Source organism: Argopecten irradians, chromosome 9 (assembly GCF_041381155.1).
Source record: "Argopecten irradians isolate NY chromosome 9, Ai_NY, whole genome shotgun sequence".
NCBI lineage: Eukaryota > Metazoa > Mollusca > Bivalvia > Pectinida > Pectinidae > Argopecten > Argopecten irradians.
Window position 1 is genome coordinate 26,038,793 of NC_091142.1, and position 22,096 is coordinate 26,060,888.

General features: G+C 34.3%; 1 protein-coding gene across 2 annotated transcripts in view; it reads left to right on the forward strand.

Moving 5' to 3' along the window:
- Positions 1-22,096, forward strand: part of LOC138331890 (uncharacterized) — an 87,130-nt gene that overhangs the window by 57,500 nt on the left and 7,534 nt on the right. For both annotated transcript variants that reach the window (XM_069279746.1, XM_069279747.1), the window contains exon 4: positions 11,696-12,278. In XM_069279746.1, the coding sequence (XP_069135847.1) occupies positions 11,696-12,278 (583 nt within the window). The remainder of the gene's footprint in view (positions 1-11,695; positions 12,279-22,096) is intronic.

Below are 22,096 nucleotides of genomic sequence, written 5' to 3' on the forward strand. Positions count from 1 at the left end.
AAGAGTCCCCCAGCAGAACAATATATATACATTAACGTCGTGTAAACAATACTTCCATTCGGTCATTTTGAGTGTTTACTATACGGCGATCGGTTGACTATGCTTTGCCTAATTTCTGGGGGCCACCGGAGGGATTTCTGTGGGAACGGTATTTAAACTTCGTATAAAATACGTGTTGCGATACCATACAACGTACTAGACAAGATAATAAATTGTACAAAAATGTACCAGATATATAAATAATGGTGTTGATAAATAATGAAATAGACAAGACACATCGTACTATATATAGAGACGAAAATGGTTTTCTACTCTGGTGATATATTTTAAAATAAATATCTCAGACGATATTTGACTTGCCTTGGATAACCATATAACTTGTTTTATAAAGGTCCAAATGAAATATAATAATAAATCAAGTAAAATAAGCACGGAGAGCAAACTTGACATAATATGCATTTTTGTTCAATGTCATATGTGTATACATATCTATTAGTTAAATAATCACCATGTACCGCCATAAACCAGTATAAAACTTAATACATGTTATTTTATGTATATTTCTGATATTTATGTTGGAAAAGCTCCATGTTCGTTAAAAACATGATGATAAATTTCTGGTGAAACTATAAACATTTGGTTATATGATTTCAAGGATTACAGAAAATTAAAAAAAAAATGGGGTTGAGGTTGCAATAAGGTGGTTTAATGTGTGTTAAAAGTTCTGAATGTCTAACATGCAATTATAAATGTATATATTTTCTGTGTAGATAATGAAGACAGCTCCCTTAGTTAAATTTGTGATGTACATGTACAGATAGCTTGCCAATGAACCATATAGCTACCATATAATATGATGTCCAGCCGTGAATTTGCCTCTGAATCAAATTAATCAGAAACATGCATAATAAAAGACCTAGATGTTTCTTATACAATCATATTCATGCACAAATAGCACATTCATATGCATTGTAGTGTCATGTACACATATTGTGCATTGAATTCTAAGTCAATAGAAAAATGACTGGAGTTCAAAATAGCATCCAGTAGCAAATAAGCTGACCATAGCATGATATTATAATGTCATCAGAGTAATTGCAGTAAAATTCATTTTTTAGTATGTATATAGTCTAACCTGGTGGAAAATCTAACTTTATTAGTTGTATTTTGATAGTTTATCTTTATATATTCAAGCAATCCTAATTCCTTTAGTGTGATCTTGCTCCAAACACTAATTATGTGAAGTTGCTAAGAGCTTGTACATGTAATAGACCTTGATTGACCTGGACTAATTAGAAGTTATTGTCAGTCTATTCCTTTCTAAATCAATCAAAACTTTGCAACTTAAAATAGTCAAAAATGAATAATGCAATTTAACAACATGCATCACAGGCTATTGTCTCTACAGATATATGGATATTCTTATATATATGTGCAATCTGTGTATTACACAACAAGATTTTTTTATTACACATAGGGATATATGTATATCTATAGAGCCAATATCTTGAGATTTGACACTGACTTTTGACCCAAATAACCTTTGATCTAGCTCCAGTCTTGTTTGCTATTTATTTTCTGTATTTGAACATTTCTGAAATGAACACTACATAATTAAACAACTCAGACAAATGACATATATTATTTTATTTGGTTTATTGTTCATAAATTAGAATTACATCCTTGTCCCATATAAATTATTCAAAAGTTATACATACTAGGTATGTAAACATGCAATAATCATTATTATTCCTTTTTTTCATTTGTGTGAAGAAGAAATGAATAATTTGAAAATATCCTGGTGATAATAGTAAAGAATTATGCTAGGTTTGTTCTGTCCTTCCTTCTTGAAAATAATTTCTTTCTGGTTCATAATGGGTACATTACAAACAGACTTTATTTTTTACTGTCAGTTTTGATCTCAGAGATACATGTAGTTGTTTTTCCCTTTTATTTTTGGGCGAGCTGCCATCACATCTTGCACTTCTGTCATCTGGTTGAAGGTCCCATATATTCTATAAAGAAAATGTGGAGTAAATGTCAGTTATGTACATAGATAAATACTGTATACAAGCCTACATGTAAATCAAACTAGTTCCAATTGTTTTATGTCAAACACAAATTTATAACAATTACACAGTTTTTGAACACATTTATCAAAATCAAACCTCACTAGACACTAAGTTAGTCATTTATTGAATTACAGAGGTCTAGGCATTTTCATGTGAAGAGTAATGGTTCTAATTAGTGCCAGAATTTATGTAGCCTAAATATATTGGACATAATATATAATACATATTTAAAAAAGTCAATTACTATTCTTTACTCACACCACTTATGATGTATTGGTGTGAATTTTATATAATTAAGACCAGCAGATAGGATACATGTAACGAGTAGGTGACTAAGTGACTGTAAGTCTAAAAAAATACAATCTTATACACACGAACACTGATGAATTAAGTTTGAAAGTGGCTTCTTTAATACAATAATATCCATAGCATGCAGTAAAAGGATATATATCACTGATATACATCAATACACAAATAGATATCAGAAAAGATATCACACTCCTGACGCTGTAAGCCTGTAACAGTAGCTAACATTACATGTATATCGTACATGTATAACACTGAAGAATGTGATCATCTTTTAAGGAAACACGTACATCTGTATCTGTATCTGTATCTGTTACGCCGCTATATCCCAGGACTGGTAATTTTGCGGCGGGTGAGAGAGAGCGCAGAATTGGTTAGTAGCGCGTTTCGAGTGCTGATCTGAATGCCTCGATACTGCTGCAATGAACTACACTATTATCCAGGTGGTTCCAATCTAGTATAGTTCTAGTGAAGAATGAGTTCTTGTATTGGTCAGTCTTTGGCGATTTAACTCTGAAGCCTCTGTCGTTGTTACATATTGATCTGTGAACGATGTTGATAGAATTAAAGTCACATAGGTTCTTAGCAGTAATTTGTCTTCCCTGTTTTTTTGGTATAAGGTAATCTGATGGAGTTATAGCTGGCACTAACCCCTCCACGACCCTGTATAGAGATATACGAGTCTGTTGTGTCGACGTCTGACCTCTAATGGTGGTAGGTCCAGATTGTTTAGCATTGTTGTTACACAGCCTGTGTTGTTGGATCTATAGTCTCCCGTGATGAATCTCGCTGCACGGTGCTGTATACGCTCTAGGGTATTGATGTCATTTTGGTAATATGGGTCCCATACTATTGATCCGTACTCTAATATTGGTCTTACTAGTCCAACATATGCGCTACGCCTACTAGATTGTGGACAGCTGCGTAGGTTCCTTCTTAAGAAGCCGAGGGTGGAGTTTGCTCTTTTGGATATGTTGGTTATATGTTGGTGCCATTTCATGTCCTCAGAGATGGTAATACCTAAGTATGGATTTGATCGCACCTGTTGGAGGATGGTATTGTCCAAGTTGTAGAAGTGAGTGGTCTTTTGTTTAATACTTAGGATGTAGCATTTCTTAGCGTTAAACTTCATACCCCATGTGTTAGCCCAGGTTTCCAGGTGTTTAAGGTCTTGTTGTAAAATTACATGGTCGTTGTGCGATCTTATCTTCCTATAAAGGAGGCAGTCGTCTGCAAACAGGCGGGTTTGTGATTGGACACAATCAGGGAGGTCGTTGATATGACATAGGAACAATATTGGTCCTAGTACCGTACCCTGGGGGACCCCCGAGTCCACAGGCACTGATTTGGATTGGACTCCTTCAAGGACTACTTGCATAGATCTTGCAGTTAGAAAGTGGGATAGCCATGAGTGGATTGGCCCATCTATTCCATAAGATGTCAGTTTGTGTAGCAGTTTCTTGTGTGGAACGGTGTCGAACGCTTTGGAAAAATCAAGGATGGCACAGTCTGTTTGCGTATTATTATCGTGCGAGTGCAGTAGGTCTTCCATGGTGACGATGAGTTGTGATTCACATGAATACCCACTCCTGAAGCCGTGATTGAGGTTGGTAAGTATGTTATTGGTCTCTAGGTGGTACATGAGATGGCGGCAGATGATGTGTTCAAGAATTTTGCATGAGACGCAGGTAAGGGATATTGGTCTGTAGTTTTCAGCCAGGTGTTTATCTCCCTTCTTGTAGACGCTAGTGATGTTTGCCTTCAGCCAATCTGTTGGTAATTTGCCGGTGTCTAGGGATAGCTGGAATATGGCACTGAGCCCAGGGGATAGATTCTCTGAACAGGTTTTGAGTACTGTGTTTGTACATTTTTTGTATGACTCTATTAATGCTTCTGTTGTAATCCATGATTAAATCTGTTATATGTTCCCAAATTTATCAACACTTTTCCTGATTTCTAATCTCTATTTTACTATGGTACCAATTCCAAAAAGCGACCAAACACTTACAGAATATAACCCGTAGGCCTACCCCTTCGGGGCCCCACTCACCTTATAGAGACGAAGAGAAGTCAGTTTATGTGGTTTTGGTAGATCATTCACAAATCATAGTTGTTGTCATAGCTCGAATTCGTTTCCATATAATATTCTTAGCAATTCAGAACATTTTTAGTTGATATAACTTCCTTATTCACTTCGAATCAGCAGTTGATTCTAAGCCGGCGAGCTTTCACTGCAAAGCTCGCTCCATTGCGGTAAACAACTTTTATTTCCGGACATGCGCAAAGTAGCATTTCGAAGCTTTGGAGGCGTTAACTTTTGACTTTCTGTCGGACCGCGCGTAAGTCTAAAATAAAATTTTGTATATTTATATCTTTGGACCTCTTAACTTTCTAGACTTGTAATTTGGGGAAAGTTCATAACTTTTTAGGGCTATTACACCATATCTTGTCATTTTTTGTTTTACAGACCCTGAAAGATACGGATCATGCGGCTTTAATGTATAACATAGGTTTGGAGAATTAAATTGATATGTTTTTCTTAATAGGGTAACAGAGAGCGATATAGGGAGAGAATACATGAAGAGATTGAAAGTAACGAGAAATTCTTAGTATATATGTAAATTCAAATATTGTAATGATACCTAGCTAGTTCTCTATCATTTGCGCCTCTTCAATTTTATGATCGCGAGTTCAATTTACGGTATAAGATATATTGGTTTTATATGCGGGAATTTCAGCTATTTTTAGTAACCGATACTTGTCCTAATTGACCATGACTCTTAAAAGAGCAGTTTTAAAACTCAATATAATCTAACCAAAGGGTATAAAGGCTCTGTTACAGTTAAAGTACTCTCTACCTAATATTAATACCAATATCATTTTAATTACGTAAAAATACAGTAATGTCATACTTCATGTAATCGATTAGACCAAGACGGTAACAAAAAGATCTAGCTTTGATACTACTTAACCAGATTATTTTTCCATTTCATCTTAATTCATGTTAATTTTCTAAACAATGATTTTGATTGAAGTCATTCTAATGTGTGAACAAGTAGGAAATGTCGTAGTCGGAAGTGTGAATGAATCATTAATGAGTTTAATTTTAATGTTTATACATATAACATTATTAATCTCATAGTTAATGACCCAGGTCATCGTGTGTATTGAATGAAATAAAGTTTCTCTTTTGAGAGAATTTTTATTGAACTATATTTGGGCCACACTCCTTTCACAGATTACTTATCCGAAGCACTTTAAATTATTTTTGGAGTTATCGATCTTTCTCATGTTTCATTCTCCTGTGACACCCTCCACCCGATTAATAAGAAATTAAATGCAAATTTATTATCTAATCTAAACTCATTATCTTCATAGACATAAGCATTATGTAGCTGTTGATTGAGTGCAAATCTGAACATCAATTTTCAAACCATGTATTTCATTGACCGTGTTGGAAGCTCAAACGAGGCCGAACTACCTAAAATTATTTTACGATATCCGGATTTCATTTGGTTCCGAGATTTATACGCGACCTACCATCAAACATTCCAGCCTCTCTCTGATCCCCGTGGAATGGTGACAGTAATTTTGATCCGATTTATGAACAAGTGTTACATCAATAGTATTTTCACTCTGAGAGAATGTGAAATACATCAACACAAATATCGATTTACCATTTTCGATACCAGCAGATAATTAATATTGGGAAGTTATAAAGCATCGTTTCATGTTGGTGTTATGGGTACCACTGCGTGGAATCGATAAGAAATTCTGAAATACAAAAGAGATTGATGATCTGATGGAAATCTCTAACCCACTTTTTTGTTTTCAAAATCAGGTCTTGAATGATAATGATTGTTGGTTCAATATTAGACGTTAATCACATTCGCACGTACGTGACTTTATACTTAAACGTGGGAGGAGCAACATTTTCAAGATCTCTAAAATCATAAAAAAATATTACATGCTTCATTATTTAGGATGTTTACGCAAGATCGAGATCTTAAACACGTTTATAAAATATTTTGATTCTTGAATAGCCCTTTTATGACATCACAGAGACAAAATGGTGAAGGATTGGCGCGTACTCTTTCTAAATGTGCCACTTGAATAGGATCTCTTAGAGTAGCTTTACATACCATGTTATATTTGTATGGTTAAATGAATCACAGATCATTGAATACAGACTCGCTAATCGTATATTTTGGTCTCGTGTGTATATATAAATTACACAAAACCTATATCCTTTGCCGACATTTGCTTTCGATTTTAGTGACGCACGGTTAGTAATTTCAAAAGACATTCCAACAACATTTATTCAGGTCATTTCCGTATGATTGGTCACGTGGTTGTGGTGACGTCACGGGTGTTGGACCGGCCTTGAACGGCTACATTATAACTGTCCGTGTCATTATATCGCTGATTCAATTGATTTATAATTTTCACCTTTTATACATTACACAAATCCATGAAAATCAACAGGTACATATTTATTCATGTTATACTGTGATTTAAAAGGTTTACGTCTCTCGGTCAAAGTGATGTAGGTTTGAAATTATCATTATAAACTTCATTAGGTTACATATTCCATGTTGCAATCAAAAGACGTATGGAATGTTTAAGATTGAAAAATGTTAAGAAAGGAAACTTAAGAATCGTTTGTAAATGAGTCGTTTTAAAAATCAATAGTTAGAGCTCACAACGTTTGTGCTTATGAATGAAAGCAAACTAAATATGAAAACAAGCCTTTATAAAATATACATGTATACATTTAGGTCTGTCCTTGTAACTGTGTTAAGTCTTAAGCAAATATAATTTTGTCTACACAATACCAGATCTAATCGATTTCAAGCACATTGCTTTGTCAGAGAAATCTTAATTTGCTGAGGTTTAAAAGGAATTATCCTTAATACAATAATTTCTTTTACAAACATCTCCCCCGACATAATAGATGTTGTATGTAAATCAAACTCATAAATGTAAATATTTGTAAATAAATCTATTTCAGGTCGAGGCTTATCGTATCAATCGGTAGACAAAACGAAATCACAAATAAATATAATTCCTTTTATGTTGAGTGGTTCTTTTTATACGTGTATATCAAATGAAAACTTATCCGTATATGGCTACAAAGACATCTAGTGATACTGCATGCAAGGAGAGTGAAATTGGCTGCTTGAAAAGAAGGCGGGGGCAAATCGTCACCTCCTTTACATATCTATCGAATACAAGAAATATAAGCACTAAGCACATATAAGTCTTATGGCGAATGCAGAGACAATAGTGTTCGACAAAAAACTAATCAAACCTATTATTAAGAAATTGCTTCCATTCTAAAGCGATGAACATTATATATATACAATCTGATTAAAATCAGTTGTTTGATATCCGCTTACTTCGTGCTCCGTTTGTAGCGGAGCACGAATTAAGCGGGGTTTCAAATTGTGAACATTACGGGAGTGAAACAAAGGGGAGTAACTCTGATAGATCAGACTGTTACTATTTGCATCTGTGCACACATACAAAAAAAACCAACGATGTTTATAACTCAGTGTCTCAAACACTTTTCAATACGAAATGATCATTCATGAACGTCTTTTGCCATTTTTGGGTTGCATTGTCTTTTGTAAACGACTTTAAAAGATAATTGATTGAAATGAAGGGGAGTAACTCTAATATCTTGGATGCCAATATAAGGTGTCTGATCCGACAATGAGCATTCGCATACAAAATAATATAAAATATACAAAAAATAACAGTATTTCACCATAGTGACATACCATTCTTACTTACAAAAATGTTCTTTTATTGACGTGCTTAAAATGAAGTACCGGAACTTAGACTTTACAACGCTTTGGCGCCGTTTTGTATTCGATTGACTAAAATATAAATCTCCAGTTGTTAGGTGTAAACGCTCAAGTGTCCATTACAGTAACAAGACAAGATGATTATTAAAGGATACTTTATACGAGTTACATTTAATGCACAATACAATATGAAAACAATAAAATACGGTAAATTACTCATGCGCTACAGTTTATGATATATTATGATACAGGTTTATTATAACAATTTTAACATTTCGACTACTAAGGATTGGTTAACATCAGAAATTATCGCAGGGGTATACTATGACGTAAAGAGTTTGTCGATCGAGTAAAGCTGACTTAATCAAATAAATGGGATGATGTTATTATTGTTATAACTGGAATAACCAGAATAGAAAAAATCACTCATGCTTACAATTTTAGATGGTGTTGTATTTGTCAAAACATGGAACTAACTCGACTGCTACATTATACATTCTATTTACATTGATTCTGATACCTACACAGCTCCCCAGGCGAATACGGATAATGTTCACCGATCGCGTTTCCTATTTTAACTGTCATGTACACTGATTTGAAATAAACACAAAAACCTGTTGTGTTCCAACAATATTGCGCTGGGCTTACAGAAAGTGTGACGTTCGACCCCCATTTATCCGGCCCTGTTAGCCAGAGATCGATACTCCGGATGTCAGGTTAATGACCTGGTCGATATTATACATACCTCTGGAGGGCTTATGTTTAATTCTCAACTACACCGTGCATTTACCTATAAATAATCTAGTTACACATCTGCTGTTCACCGCAACACTTCCCGTAGAGCCAATTTTCGATTAATATGAATAGAGTTATCGGTCTTGCATATTTCATACTTAAGTCATTGTCCTTGAAAAGGTTAATTCTGTGTGAATGAATATTAATGAATGAACGACTTTTCTGTCGACAGAAAGCGTAATCTTTATCTTATTGAACAATATTACGTTTACTGAGAATACTTATATACATAAATATACATAACATTGTTACCTAATTAGGTCACCGATGCCTTCCATTGGACGTAAACGGTAGTTAACTGTTAGAAAAACTCGTGTATTGCCTTTGGATGAATCTATTTAGGTTTTTATTTTTGTCAAACGGACACTATCTAGAGGGAGATTGTTATATTGTTACACTTCGATGTTAATACGCTTATCCAGAGGTAAATGTCATACCTGACAGTAAATGTCACACCTGACATACAATAGTCGCACCTGTCATACACTGTACAATTATCTTATTCAATACAATGTAAAAGTACAGTGCAAGTAAACATTCAATACCGATATGCGAACTTTTCAGAATCATATGTTCATTTATCTGTATTCTTTTCTTTTCTATTACAATGTCGGACGAGAGATTAGAGCAGAATTTCGTTGTTTCCAATTTCACGTGTCGACTTTCACTATTACAATGACACTGAAAATAACACTGTTTAATAAATGACGAGGCTAGTTTCGTTCTTAATGAGCGGAAAAAGACATTGTTTTGTTTACAAAGGAAGGCGTAAAATTACAGAAATTGACATACAAAAGTAGTTGGTTAGTGGCGAAATATAATTGGAACATCTTATGGATACAAAGTGAAGATTGCTTGCACGCAACTCTGAAAAAAGACACCCTATTGTCAATCTAGTAAATTGAATTACACCTGCTGCAAATAATTACAAAATCTTATAAACAATTACAAAACTATCACAGAATCACTAGCTGTAGTGACCAACAGAACGGAGTCGTTAAAAATAGATAGTCTGAACTCGCCTTCGCAGATTGCTTTGTAATGTGTAATTAGGAATATTGGTTTTCCTCGTATTTAAATTGTGTAGTAGTTTTGGACAGTGAAAACAAACTTGTTCTAAATTATGCATTCACAATCAAAATGTCGATATTTCTTCACGCGGACTTGGCCATTGAGGATTTTCAAGGTTTACAGAATTCAATTATTGTTGTTGTTGTTGTTGTTTTCATAAATTATATGAAAAATGGGTGCCCAGTTGTACTGATTTTTATTCTCCGAAATCTGTTTTTTTTTTGTGTTTTTCCTGAGTTACATTTTATGAGATATGTGTTAATTACTACCAATGGAATAATCCGATTACAAAATAGTGTATTGTGATACCATATAGCGTCCATTACACAATATGGTGACCTCCTATAAGGCTAGAAAACGTCAGTTTGATTCTTTAGTTAAATAACGTATTATTAACAGCCAAAGTCATGTTTATCCAGTAGAGTGTTCGGTGCGTGTTTTGGGAGACTGCGGTATATTCGTGTTGTGTCTTCTTGTATAGTGGAACTGTTGCCCTTTTTATAGTGCGATATCACTGAAGCATGCTGCCGACGGTACCAAGCAACACACCCTAGCCAGTCACAATAATTACTGACAAGGGGCGAACCAGTCATCCTACTTCTTCTATGTTCAGGATCAAAAACTACAACTTTTATAGACTTTGGTGTGAAGAAGTCAAAATATTTCATATGTCTATATAAGCATTGAGTTAATAATTGAAACCTTTGTCACTGTACGCAATTCATTTTTTTAAAATACCGAGTCAAAAGCGACACTATTGTAACCCTTCCAGTTAAAGAACCAACTACATCCTAATTTAGCCTGCATAAGCACAAAGAGTACCGTATAGTTCATTGAGTTAATCAATAAATGAAATAAATTACCTTATTTGTTTCCAACAAAGAAATCGCTATCAGTATTCATTTGAGTCAATTTCACGTACAAAAACCGTGACGTCATCTTGACAGAAGAGAGCGTGTCAACCAACAGGATAATGTAGATATTGGCAGGTGTAGATCATGCGAAATTGATTAGATATATACACCGTCGGTTAATTGCAATGACACATTATCTCTTTTACAAGAATATTACAAAAATATGCCATTTATCCAAAATTTTATAAAAGGCATGAAGTTATAGAGTTCAACATGCTGGTTAGCGAATGTCCAGTATTTAGAGTACAAGAGTTTGGGAATAGAAAATCTAACATACTTATGAAATTTACGGACCAATCCATTTAATAGACAGACTACCGTGACTGTTATAAACATATATTTGTAACCTGTGTGGAAGTTTAGGGGAAAACAGGTGGTCAAAGCATTCTAATTTACAATGCAAGGGGTAACTACATGTGATTAACGTACATTCCTCACACTGTGATTGCCCTGGACTCCAAAGTCTTGCGAAGTCCTTTGATTAAGAATATATAGGCTTGCAGAGTGCTTATAAGCTTGTTTTTAAAAAAAAATATATCATGCATGTATTGTACTTATACATATACATATATTTGTTTGTATGTTTACTTGATTCATTTTGGGTTTCATTTATACACTGTTACTTATACAATGCAATGAAATAGCGTGTTGAATTATCAAGTCGCTAATCAAAGTGCATGTTATGATATCATATGATCTATTTGGTGTTTCTATTTTATATTAACAGGCCATCGACAGTCTACGTCCCGGGCAGGAGGAACCCCGGCCCGACGGGCGAGTACCACCGCAGTCTCTCATTCCGTCCCTACGACTCCAAGATCTCCCCGGAAAATGTCTGTCCAACCTTCCTCTGTCTCAGCCAATCAGAGGCCTGCATCTCCGGCGCGCATGCGCAGTATGTCTCCCTCTCCAGCATCAAGTCCCAGGAAAATCCCTTCACAACCTATCAGGAAAGTTTCAATGCCTAGTGAATCTATTTATAGTAATCAAATATCGGACTCTTCTGCAGGACAAAAATCCATATCTAATAACACGAGACGGAGCCAGTCACCAGTTCCGGCTAAATTCCGTTCACCGTCTCCGGTTTCGTATACTAATAAGCCTGCACAGGTAACAACAACAACGACAGGTGCTAGTCGATCTCAGGTGTCACAGGTAGCAAGGCCTGCCTCACCCGTCAAATCAGCTGTGCCCGTCCCCCGGAGATGTACGTCCCCCTCCCCAGCGAGGCGTTGTGTATCCCCGGGGCCGTCTCGTCACTGTGTATCCCCCGGGCCGAGCAGGAGGAATACTAGCCTATCTACCCCTCGGTAAGTTATATGTATGTCATTATATACAGAGACAGGTAGCTAGCATTCATTTGCCATTAAAGGTGAACGTATACAGGTATGAACAGGTAAATGTGTTGGCTGATTAAATATTACAACACATTGTAAGTATTCTAAATCCACGGTATTGGTTATGTCTGATGGACGTGTCCTTTTAAATGTAATATAGTAGTGTAGACTAGTACTACTTTTATATATGTACTAGTACTCCCGTTATAATGTATGGCAAACATGACCATCGACAAGGAATAGGTAAGGTTATTCATAATTTTGTACTTTGTGTATTCCCGTATTTATTTCCTTTTGCATCCTTAAAAATTGGTGTACAATGAATGTCTCTTAACAGGTGACAGTATACCTATATTATCGAGTGAAAGTTTCTCCATAAATCGAAGCGTTAAACTTACATTATTGGAAAACGACTTTGCTCATTTGTATACTTGTAGAGTCCAGTTAGTCCCAGAGGTTACCTAACCCTAGAAATGAAACGAAAAAGACATTCTTTTCTGGCCCACTTATATCTACATAACGTTACAATTACAAATGCTGTTATTGTATTATATTCTGTTTCACCTTGGGTACTTCTCGGTCATTTGAAGGGCATTTTGAAAATGCACGTTATAAGATAAGACAGTGGAATGACAAGTATGTTTAAAGATGCTCCACCGCCGACAGAGCATAAACAATACTCACCAATTTAACATAATTTTAAATCTATGTCTAATTAATACAAAAGATAATTCATTTTGCTTTTGATGCTGGCGCAATCAGTACTTAATTCCATATAGGACATAGTGACACGGAAATTTTTTCGTGATGCAATGAATTATTTTTAATATCTTTATATTGAAGTAAAATGAGAAGTTCAAACTTTTCAATGGTAGTAATGGTGTAATTAGGTAACTTTTGTAACTGAAGAAATATACTAGTTCTTCTTCTCCTGTTTTTGATACCTAAAAAATGTCATTTGTCAGCGGCGGAGCAGCTTTAAGCTGCAATGCGTACCGTAAAGTTAGACGTATCCAGCTATGATCTTTCAGAAATTTCGCCTTTCAATATTGAACAAATAAATCAATAAATAAAAATTATTGATTCCTAACTTCACTAACTATTGTTTGGTGTCAGAACAATGAAGATTTAATAATGATTAATGCCTTTGTTTAGTAAGATACTGTAACAGGAAAGTTTCAATATATATATATATATATGTATGTACCAATAGCAACTTATGCTTAGACGATCGAGATGTGAACGGACAACTTTCACACGTTCTAAATCGACAAATTATAGCAAATTATGTATATCTTACTAAAAAGATCACAGATTTTATTGTATTTTAATAGTTTAACACAGCAAGAAAATGAAAAGAAAGTTTCTTTCTGTTCTGGAAATGTGTGGTCATATTTTGAATGAAATCTCAAACTTTAAAAGGACGCACGCGTATACAAAATAAGTCGCTTCGGTGTGTTGAACCGAGACTAAATTAGAGAGATAAAAATAACTGAAGTAATATGTAAAAGTCGTTTGAATATGTTATTTGAGTCAGAAAAAAAGGAATTGAAACGGAGATTGACTAATTTGACGTTTGTATTGACTAATTTGAGTTTTACTATACGTCATAGGGTTTAAACAAACCTGGATACAGATGATGTTTTTACTAATTGGACGATGTAAGCGTTTTGTATATAGATTATACATTGTAATGAATATTTAATATGTATGCAAATTTTTTTTACAAGCATTCATGATTAAGAAGACATTTCAGGCATTAACACTGTTGTATAATTTGAGTACACAAAATCTGTTCGTCCTAAATTCCCATTTCTCTGTATAGTCGATATTGTACATTTTGGATATCAACATCATATACATGTACTGTTGTGTTGTTGTGTCATTAAGAGATGTGCCCAATTTTACCGAAAAAATAAATCTAATGAATATACACATATGAATATTTTTATTCAACAACGAATTTTGAAATGAATTTATTTATTAGCTGAATCTGCCATATCGTACTTAAGGCAGAAAAAAATAGGGAGGGGGGGGGGAGGTTAAGACAACGAAGTTTTGCATTTCGATGGGAACCATTAAAATCTACCATATTATGAATTCGAAGGCTATATTTCATCTCTAAATTATTCATGTTGGGGTCGGGGGTTGGGGAATAGGGCTGTAGGTCCTATAGGATAGGGGTCGGGGTGATGAAATATAAGATTGTCCCGATTGGGATTTATTTGTTGTGCGCATTGTATATACCATTATATGAATATTCTGACGTATATAGACCTATGTACGTACATGTAGTGTTTAGACAACAGTACAGAAACACAATACCCCCACACAATAAACCGTATTCACACAACAACAAGTATTATTTGTGTCTGGGGACATTTAAATCTCCGATATTTAAATTACCTACAAATGAAAACAGTCATAAATTAAATAACAGCGGTCTGCGTAAACTACCACCGTTTATCTTCTACTGATTTTAAAGCGATGAATAATTAGCTATTGTCAGCGAAACTATTATAAAATATTGATCGTAATAAAATAGATTACTTCATGAAAATTTTTAATTGAAAAAAGTTAAGCACACTACCTTTTGTTGATTTTTTGAAATAATTAATACTATGAGATGATAATGCACGACAAAAAATGTAAAAACCGGTAGGTTAAAAGATTGTCGTGTGACTCACACATTCAATACCAAATGGACCCCAGTAATTCAGGTGGTAGAAATATAGATTGCCATACATTTATGTGTAGCTAGGTATCAAATTCAAAGAGAAATATTCGATTATCAAAGTTTGGTATCGGATTCTATCTAATGGCTTGTATAGAAATATACATGTATATTAAGCGTGAACTTGTTCAGTCTCGTATTAAACTAACAGACGTAATAATGTAGCAGATCTGTGCGACACAAACATATGTGTTTGTAGGGGTACGTATATGTCACACACTTACGCCCCACACGTGTAGTTGGTTTTGGGCTTGAGAGATATGTCACACAGATGTGTTACTGGCTGTGTGCTTTAGAAATATGTCACACATGTGAGGCAGGCTACGTGTGTTATTAAGAGATATTTCACACTCATGTATATGGTAGTGTGCTTTAGAGATGTGCCAGACACGTGGGTTGCTGGTTGTGTGCTTTAGGGATGTGTCACACACATGTATTGCTCGTTGTGTGATTAATAGATGTGTCACACACGTGTAGTTCGTTGTGTGATTTAGAGTGTGTCACACACGTGTTGTTGGATGTGTGCCGTGGAGTGTGTCACACACGTGTTGCTGGTTGTGTACTTTAGAAATGTGTCACACATGTATATGTATCTGGTTGTGAACTTTAGAAATGTGCCACACATGAACATGCATCTGATTGTGTACTTTATAAATGTTTTACACATGTACATATGTATCTAGTTGTGTGGGGACATGTTAAACACCACACATTAAGCTGGGTGTATGTTTTAGAGATGTGTGACATCATCATCATCATCATGTGTCACATATGTAGCTGTTTGTGTGTGTTCGATATGTGCCACACATGTAGTTTATTGTATGCTTATACTAGACAAACACGTGTAACATGTGCACTTTAGAGATGCGTGTCACACACGTGAATTGTGTGCTTCAGTGATTTCTTTGTAAACGTTTGCAGATGTGTCACATGTGTGTAACTGATGATTTTCCATAATATGCACTTTAAACCTATGTATATATAAACACTTCCAAGTAATTTATAAATCAGATATTTTTTATTTAAAGGCCCACTACCTTTCCGAAACGTCTTTTAATTTTTAAAATGGGAATGTAAAACGAGATCGATAATTTTTTAGAGTCGCAAAAGTTATTAACTTACCGTTAATACTACACATATTATAATCTTCTGAAAATTTAATTAAAATAAATAAAATGTGAATTTTCATAACGCGGGTCGTATTATGTTTCCCACCGTCGTCCTATATACCGCGTGGTAGTTGACTATCACTGCGACAGACGGCAAAACGGCGATGACTCCCAACTGTTATTATATATTACTCAGGAAATCTTGCATATGTTTGGTGTTATTACCTTATCTTAGGCCATCGGTATGTATTCCTTATGTTGTTAATGTTTTAAGAAACATTTAAATTTTGTTCCGGAAAGGTAGTGGGCCTTTAATGAACATTAGTCCCATCCATGTGATCTTTCTAGAGGATTATTTAGGGAAAAACGTCTTTACATGGTTTCGATAGGATTTTTTTACGTTCTTCGTTTGCTTTACGCACTGAACACCAATTTAAACTATGTCTACTTAAAATTGTTTATTTTTTTAAAAGTATGTGATAAACATCCCTGAGAATTAGTAATTGTTAGTCAGTAAAGAATCTATTGTGTGTACTTGATTGAACTTTAGAGTAAGTCTTCGTTCGTTATAATGTACAAAAATATAGTGACAGAATAGTAATGGAGGTTTTGTAATAAAAAGACAACACAGTTCATTTCTTCTGCTATATTTCGATTTACGGTCCTTGTGTCCGTTCTGTTTACCTGTACTAAGCTGATTCCATTTCTGGCAGAGAGAATTCCACCCCACTCCCCACTACACAAGAAAGTGTCTTTATGACCGAAGTTTCACATGAAATGTTTCAGTATGACAATGTCACGAAATCTTAACAGCAATATGTTACAAACCAGTACTGATAATCGCTAGATATGATAGACAAATGAGACGTCACAAAGATTTGCTCCATATAAAGGTAAATTACTCCTGGACCAATATGATGTAAAACAGAAACACTTTTAGGCACTTTTTTCAGGTATATGAACACATGCTAAAAAACCAAGTGATTCTTTCTCAAAAGGAATTAACGTTGTTAAGAAAGTAAGCGGAAGAGTGTCCATATTAGGAAAGTTCTTGATATATGATTAAGTGTCGTTCGAAAATGAGCTTTAAGCATTCCATACGCACTGGGCAAACTTTCTCAACCAGTATTACTGACAATACCACAGTATTACTGACTATACCACAGTATTATTGACAATACCACAGTATTACTGACAATACCACAGTATTACTGACAATACCACAGTATTACTGACAATACCACAGTATTATTGGAGTTAATGCTGGGTTATGGCACGGATTCAATGTGTTAGTATTTGTAAACACGTACTGATTGGTCAAGGATTATTAATGTGTATTCCTTGTTAAATTTCATAAACATGTGCACGTCCCCACTTACATTTTAATGAATGATAAATGTAAGTTACGTAGTCAACTTTTTTTGGTAAAATTAAAAATGTAAAAGTAATGTAGAAATAATTGATATTTAATATGACAAAGTTTATAATTGTTTAATATACCTTTAATTTCATCAAGGACGTATACAAGGACGTATAAATCCTTGATTTCATTAAACAAATAATGGACATAAGTCTGGGCATGAACTTGGATTATACAAAAAGTCGTTATTACGAGATAATAAGTCGTTATTACGAGATACTAAGTCGTTATTACGACATAGGTTAGTCGTTATTACGAGATACTAAGTCGTTATTACGAGAAACTAAGTCGTTATTACGAGATACTAAGTCGTTATTGCGACATAATTAAGTCGTTATTACGACATACTAAGTCGTTATTACGAGAAACCAAGTCGTTATTACGACATACTAAGTCGTTATTACGACATACTACGACATGCTAAGTCGTTATTACGACATAGCTAAGTCGTTATTACGAGATACTAAGTCGTTATAACGACATAGTAAGTCGTTATCACGACATAGCTTTAGTCGTTATTACGAGATACTATGTCGTTAGTTATTACGACATAGGTAAGTCGTTACAACGAGATAATAAGTCGTTATAACGACATAATATTTTTTTTCAATGTAACCCTAACAGGCGTCCGTACGTTACAAAGTAATGCTACTTATAGTAAGACAATACGCAACCCTGCCTCTACCGTTATAAATTGTGTGGATGAAAGAGCAGAGCACGCTGGCTGAGCTGAAGTGGCCATGATGCATATATATAGCGGACGAACAACAAAAGAGTTCGCCAGGGGGAGATAACCAGGATACATCTGTCGATAGCTAGCATGTTCGATATACATTAAAATTCAATTTATTCTAAATTATCAATCTAAACAAAATGGCAGACACTAAAAACTTCAATCAGTGCATGGCTTTATACCGTGGCTGATTTGTTTTCACTCATCTGAACGTAAACATTTCGCCTGGTAAAGTCATGACAAGCATCATAGAACATGGTGCTTGAAATACAAAAAGTCGAATACGATAAGAGACAAAGGACAGGAAGCAAAATAATGACTCGTTAGTTTGACGACAACGGGTTGTGATTTGTTATCATAAAATAATGACATTAGTGATTCAGATTTCAAAAACTTTTATAGTCTGATGTAACACTGAGGAATAGGGATGATAGAAAATTTGGTATCGGGACGTCAGAATAAGTTTTTCATAGTTAAAAACCTTAACTCAATTAAGTTAGTTGTCTTTTACGTACCTATTTACGTTTCTTTATTTCGGATGTATTAATTACATTCCTAATAGAAAACATATGTCTTGAAGGTTAAAGTTCTGAGTGATGGTCAAAGTTTTAGTAGACCTTGTTTGCAAGTTCAAATCGGTAACAAAGACCTAATGATAACCCTGATTGTATGGGCCAGTAATTGGATTTTAATCCTACATACCTTTACAAGTTCCAAACTCTACACTTTACGATAGTGTATACATACAATACACGCTATAACTACTTCACAAAATCAGACCAACCATTTTTAAAAGAGACTTCACGAATTCAGATCGGCCATTTTTAAAGGAGACGTCTGGCTCTGATCCAGAGTTCTTATATACACTGGAATGGGTCACGGACAAAGAATTCGATCTAAGATTGTAGGCATGGCTGACACATACAGTTAAATACTTACCTGTATACTTACCTGTATTTACCTTTGTGGAAGGTTATTTCCAACGCATACCTGTACGTTTAAAATTCTTAGCCATTTTAAAAATTTAAGCACTGTCGTTTACACCGCGAAAGGTACAGGCGTACATGTTGAAGTTTGCCCATCGCCTTAAACTGGACAAAAGGATATACATTTTAAAGTGGAATTAACTTCTACGACAAGCTCCAATTCATAAACTGTGGATTTATACCATTAAGTGATGACTTTAGTAAAGTGATACCATGGATGTGTTGAATGGACTAAGAAGGGGTTCAGCTATGCCCCTATATGGTCATAGCACAAGTACTAGTAGCAGAACGTCTTGTTCGAATGATGGGCCCCTGAAACCGGCCCCTAATGTTAGTTACGTTTCTATCACAAGTTCGGATTACGATCCAAAGGAATCATTTAATTCTAACCAAAGGTAACACTTTTTATCCATATTATCGTCTGTTAAAGAATTTAGATCTTAATACATATGTACATGTGATGTGAATGTATTGTAATTGACTCTGAATGGTCTATTTTAATACTTCTTTAACAATTGTATATACTTTTCATCATTTATGTGAAGTATAATTGATACCAATATTTAGATATTTGTATCAAAAGAACGAATGATCTTCAGAGACAGACAGATCGATAGACGGACAGACGACACATAGATAGATACAGAGATATTGTCTCAGAGTTGTTTGTCCTTCTGGCAATACTTAAAACACCACTGTGTTGACATTGTCTGTCAATATTCATGCTAGAATAATCAATCGATTCTAATAGATAACAGATCGTTATCATTTACAATATACAATACACATTCGATAGTTATTGGTATACAGGTGTAAGCCTTATTCTGATATTATAACAAGTGATCGATTTTAACATCGTTATTGCTACACTTGTAAATGCTGTTGTTTTTGTTGCTGTTTAGGATGTTGTTTGATAATGATGTCGATGTTTTTGTTATTGAAACATATTAGATGATATTGTTGACGTTAGTGATGTAAGACACATCAAGGTTGGTGATTTTGTTATCATGGTTATAGATGGTGTTTGTGTTGATGGTTAGGTTGACGTTGATGCTATTTTTATCAAGATATCGTTGATGTTGATGATATTGATGGCATTGTCGACGTTGTTGATGATTGTATCGTTATTGAAATTGGTGATATAAGTTGTTGATGGTGACAATATTATTGAAATCGAAGGAGTTACTAACTTCAATGATATTGTTGAAGTCGATGAAATCGTTGACGCTAATGATATTATTGAAGTCAATGAAATCGTTCATGTCGATGAAAATGATAGCGTCGATGATATTATTGAAGTTAATGAAATCGTTTAAGTTGATGAAATTGTTAACGTCGATGATGTTGTTGAAGTTAATGATATTGTTGAAGTTAATGATATTATTGAAGTTGATGATATTATTGAAGTTAATGAAATCGTTTAAGTTGATGAAATTGTTAACGTCGATGATGTTGTTGAAGTTAATGATATTGTTGAAGTTAATGATATTATTGAAGTTGATGAAATCGTTCATTTCGATGAAAATGTTAGCGTCGATGATATTATTGAAGTTGATGATATTTTATTGATGTCGATTAATTGTTGACGCTGATTATATTGTAGCATTAAAGTCTATATATGATCATCTACATTTAAATACTTCTGTATTTACTGCAAGCACAGACTTCTAGTGACCAAATCACTGATCGCAGACTACAAACCCGATAACAGAACGAATCAGATGTTTAAAGCCTTGTACATATTCAGTGTATATAAACAGGGTCACCCGGCGCGGAAACACAAGTAAACAGTGGAGTGTTTGTTGACTGTTGTTTCCTCAGACCTGAAGTTTCTCAAAGGAAGTTAGTTTAGCATGGAATCAGGGATTGGCCATTAGGGGTCTATATCCACGGGAAAATGAAATATATTAACTTATTCCTGTAAGATGCTCCACCGATGACAAATGGTATTTTTTCACTATCAAAAACAGGAGCAGACGATTTAGTATTTTTCTTCAGTTACAAAAGTTACTAACTTTACACCATTACCACCATTAAAAAGTTCGAGCTTCTAATTTTACTTCAAGTTGAAAATATGAAAAATATTTAATTGCATCCCGAAAAAATTCCGTGGCACTATATCTTATATGAAATGAAGTAATGATTGCGCATGCACCAAAGGCGAAATAAATCATTTTATATTATTTTTGTGTTAATTAGTCATATATATACACGATTAAACACCAATTATTGTTCAAATGATGAATTTCATTTATGATCTGTCGGCGGTGGAGTATCTTTAAGTTAACTTTTGGATGTAAATATAGAATGATTCCAAAAAAAAGTACATATTTATAAGGTTTTCCGTTGTAATCCCATGTTAACATTGCGTTGAATATACACACGTCGTTGATATGAATCTCATTGATTCGGATTTTCAAAAAGGAATTTTAATGTTCCATTTATATTATATCTTTGTGGAATATTCTTATTTTCACCATACTTGTTCTGAGCCAATAATAATAATAATGATTGTTGTTTAAGATGTGAAATAAAAATGATTAAAAGTAGTTGTATGTATATATTGCAAATGTTATGTTGGCTTATTTTTAATTCATAAGATTTAAAACCTGCCAGCACAATAGAGTTAGGCCTATATAAGTTACTTTATAATGAATACCATAATAATTTGGAAATACACACTTACTGTGATCTTACAACATTACAGGGATGTGATTCATTACACACTTGTAGTTGAAGCTTATTTAACGATGTACAACATATTTTCAAATGTTTTAAGAACAAACTAACGCCTAGTACTTCGTATTCT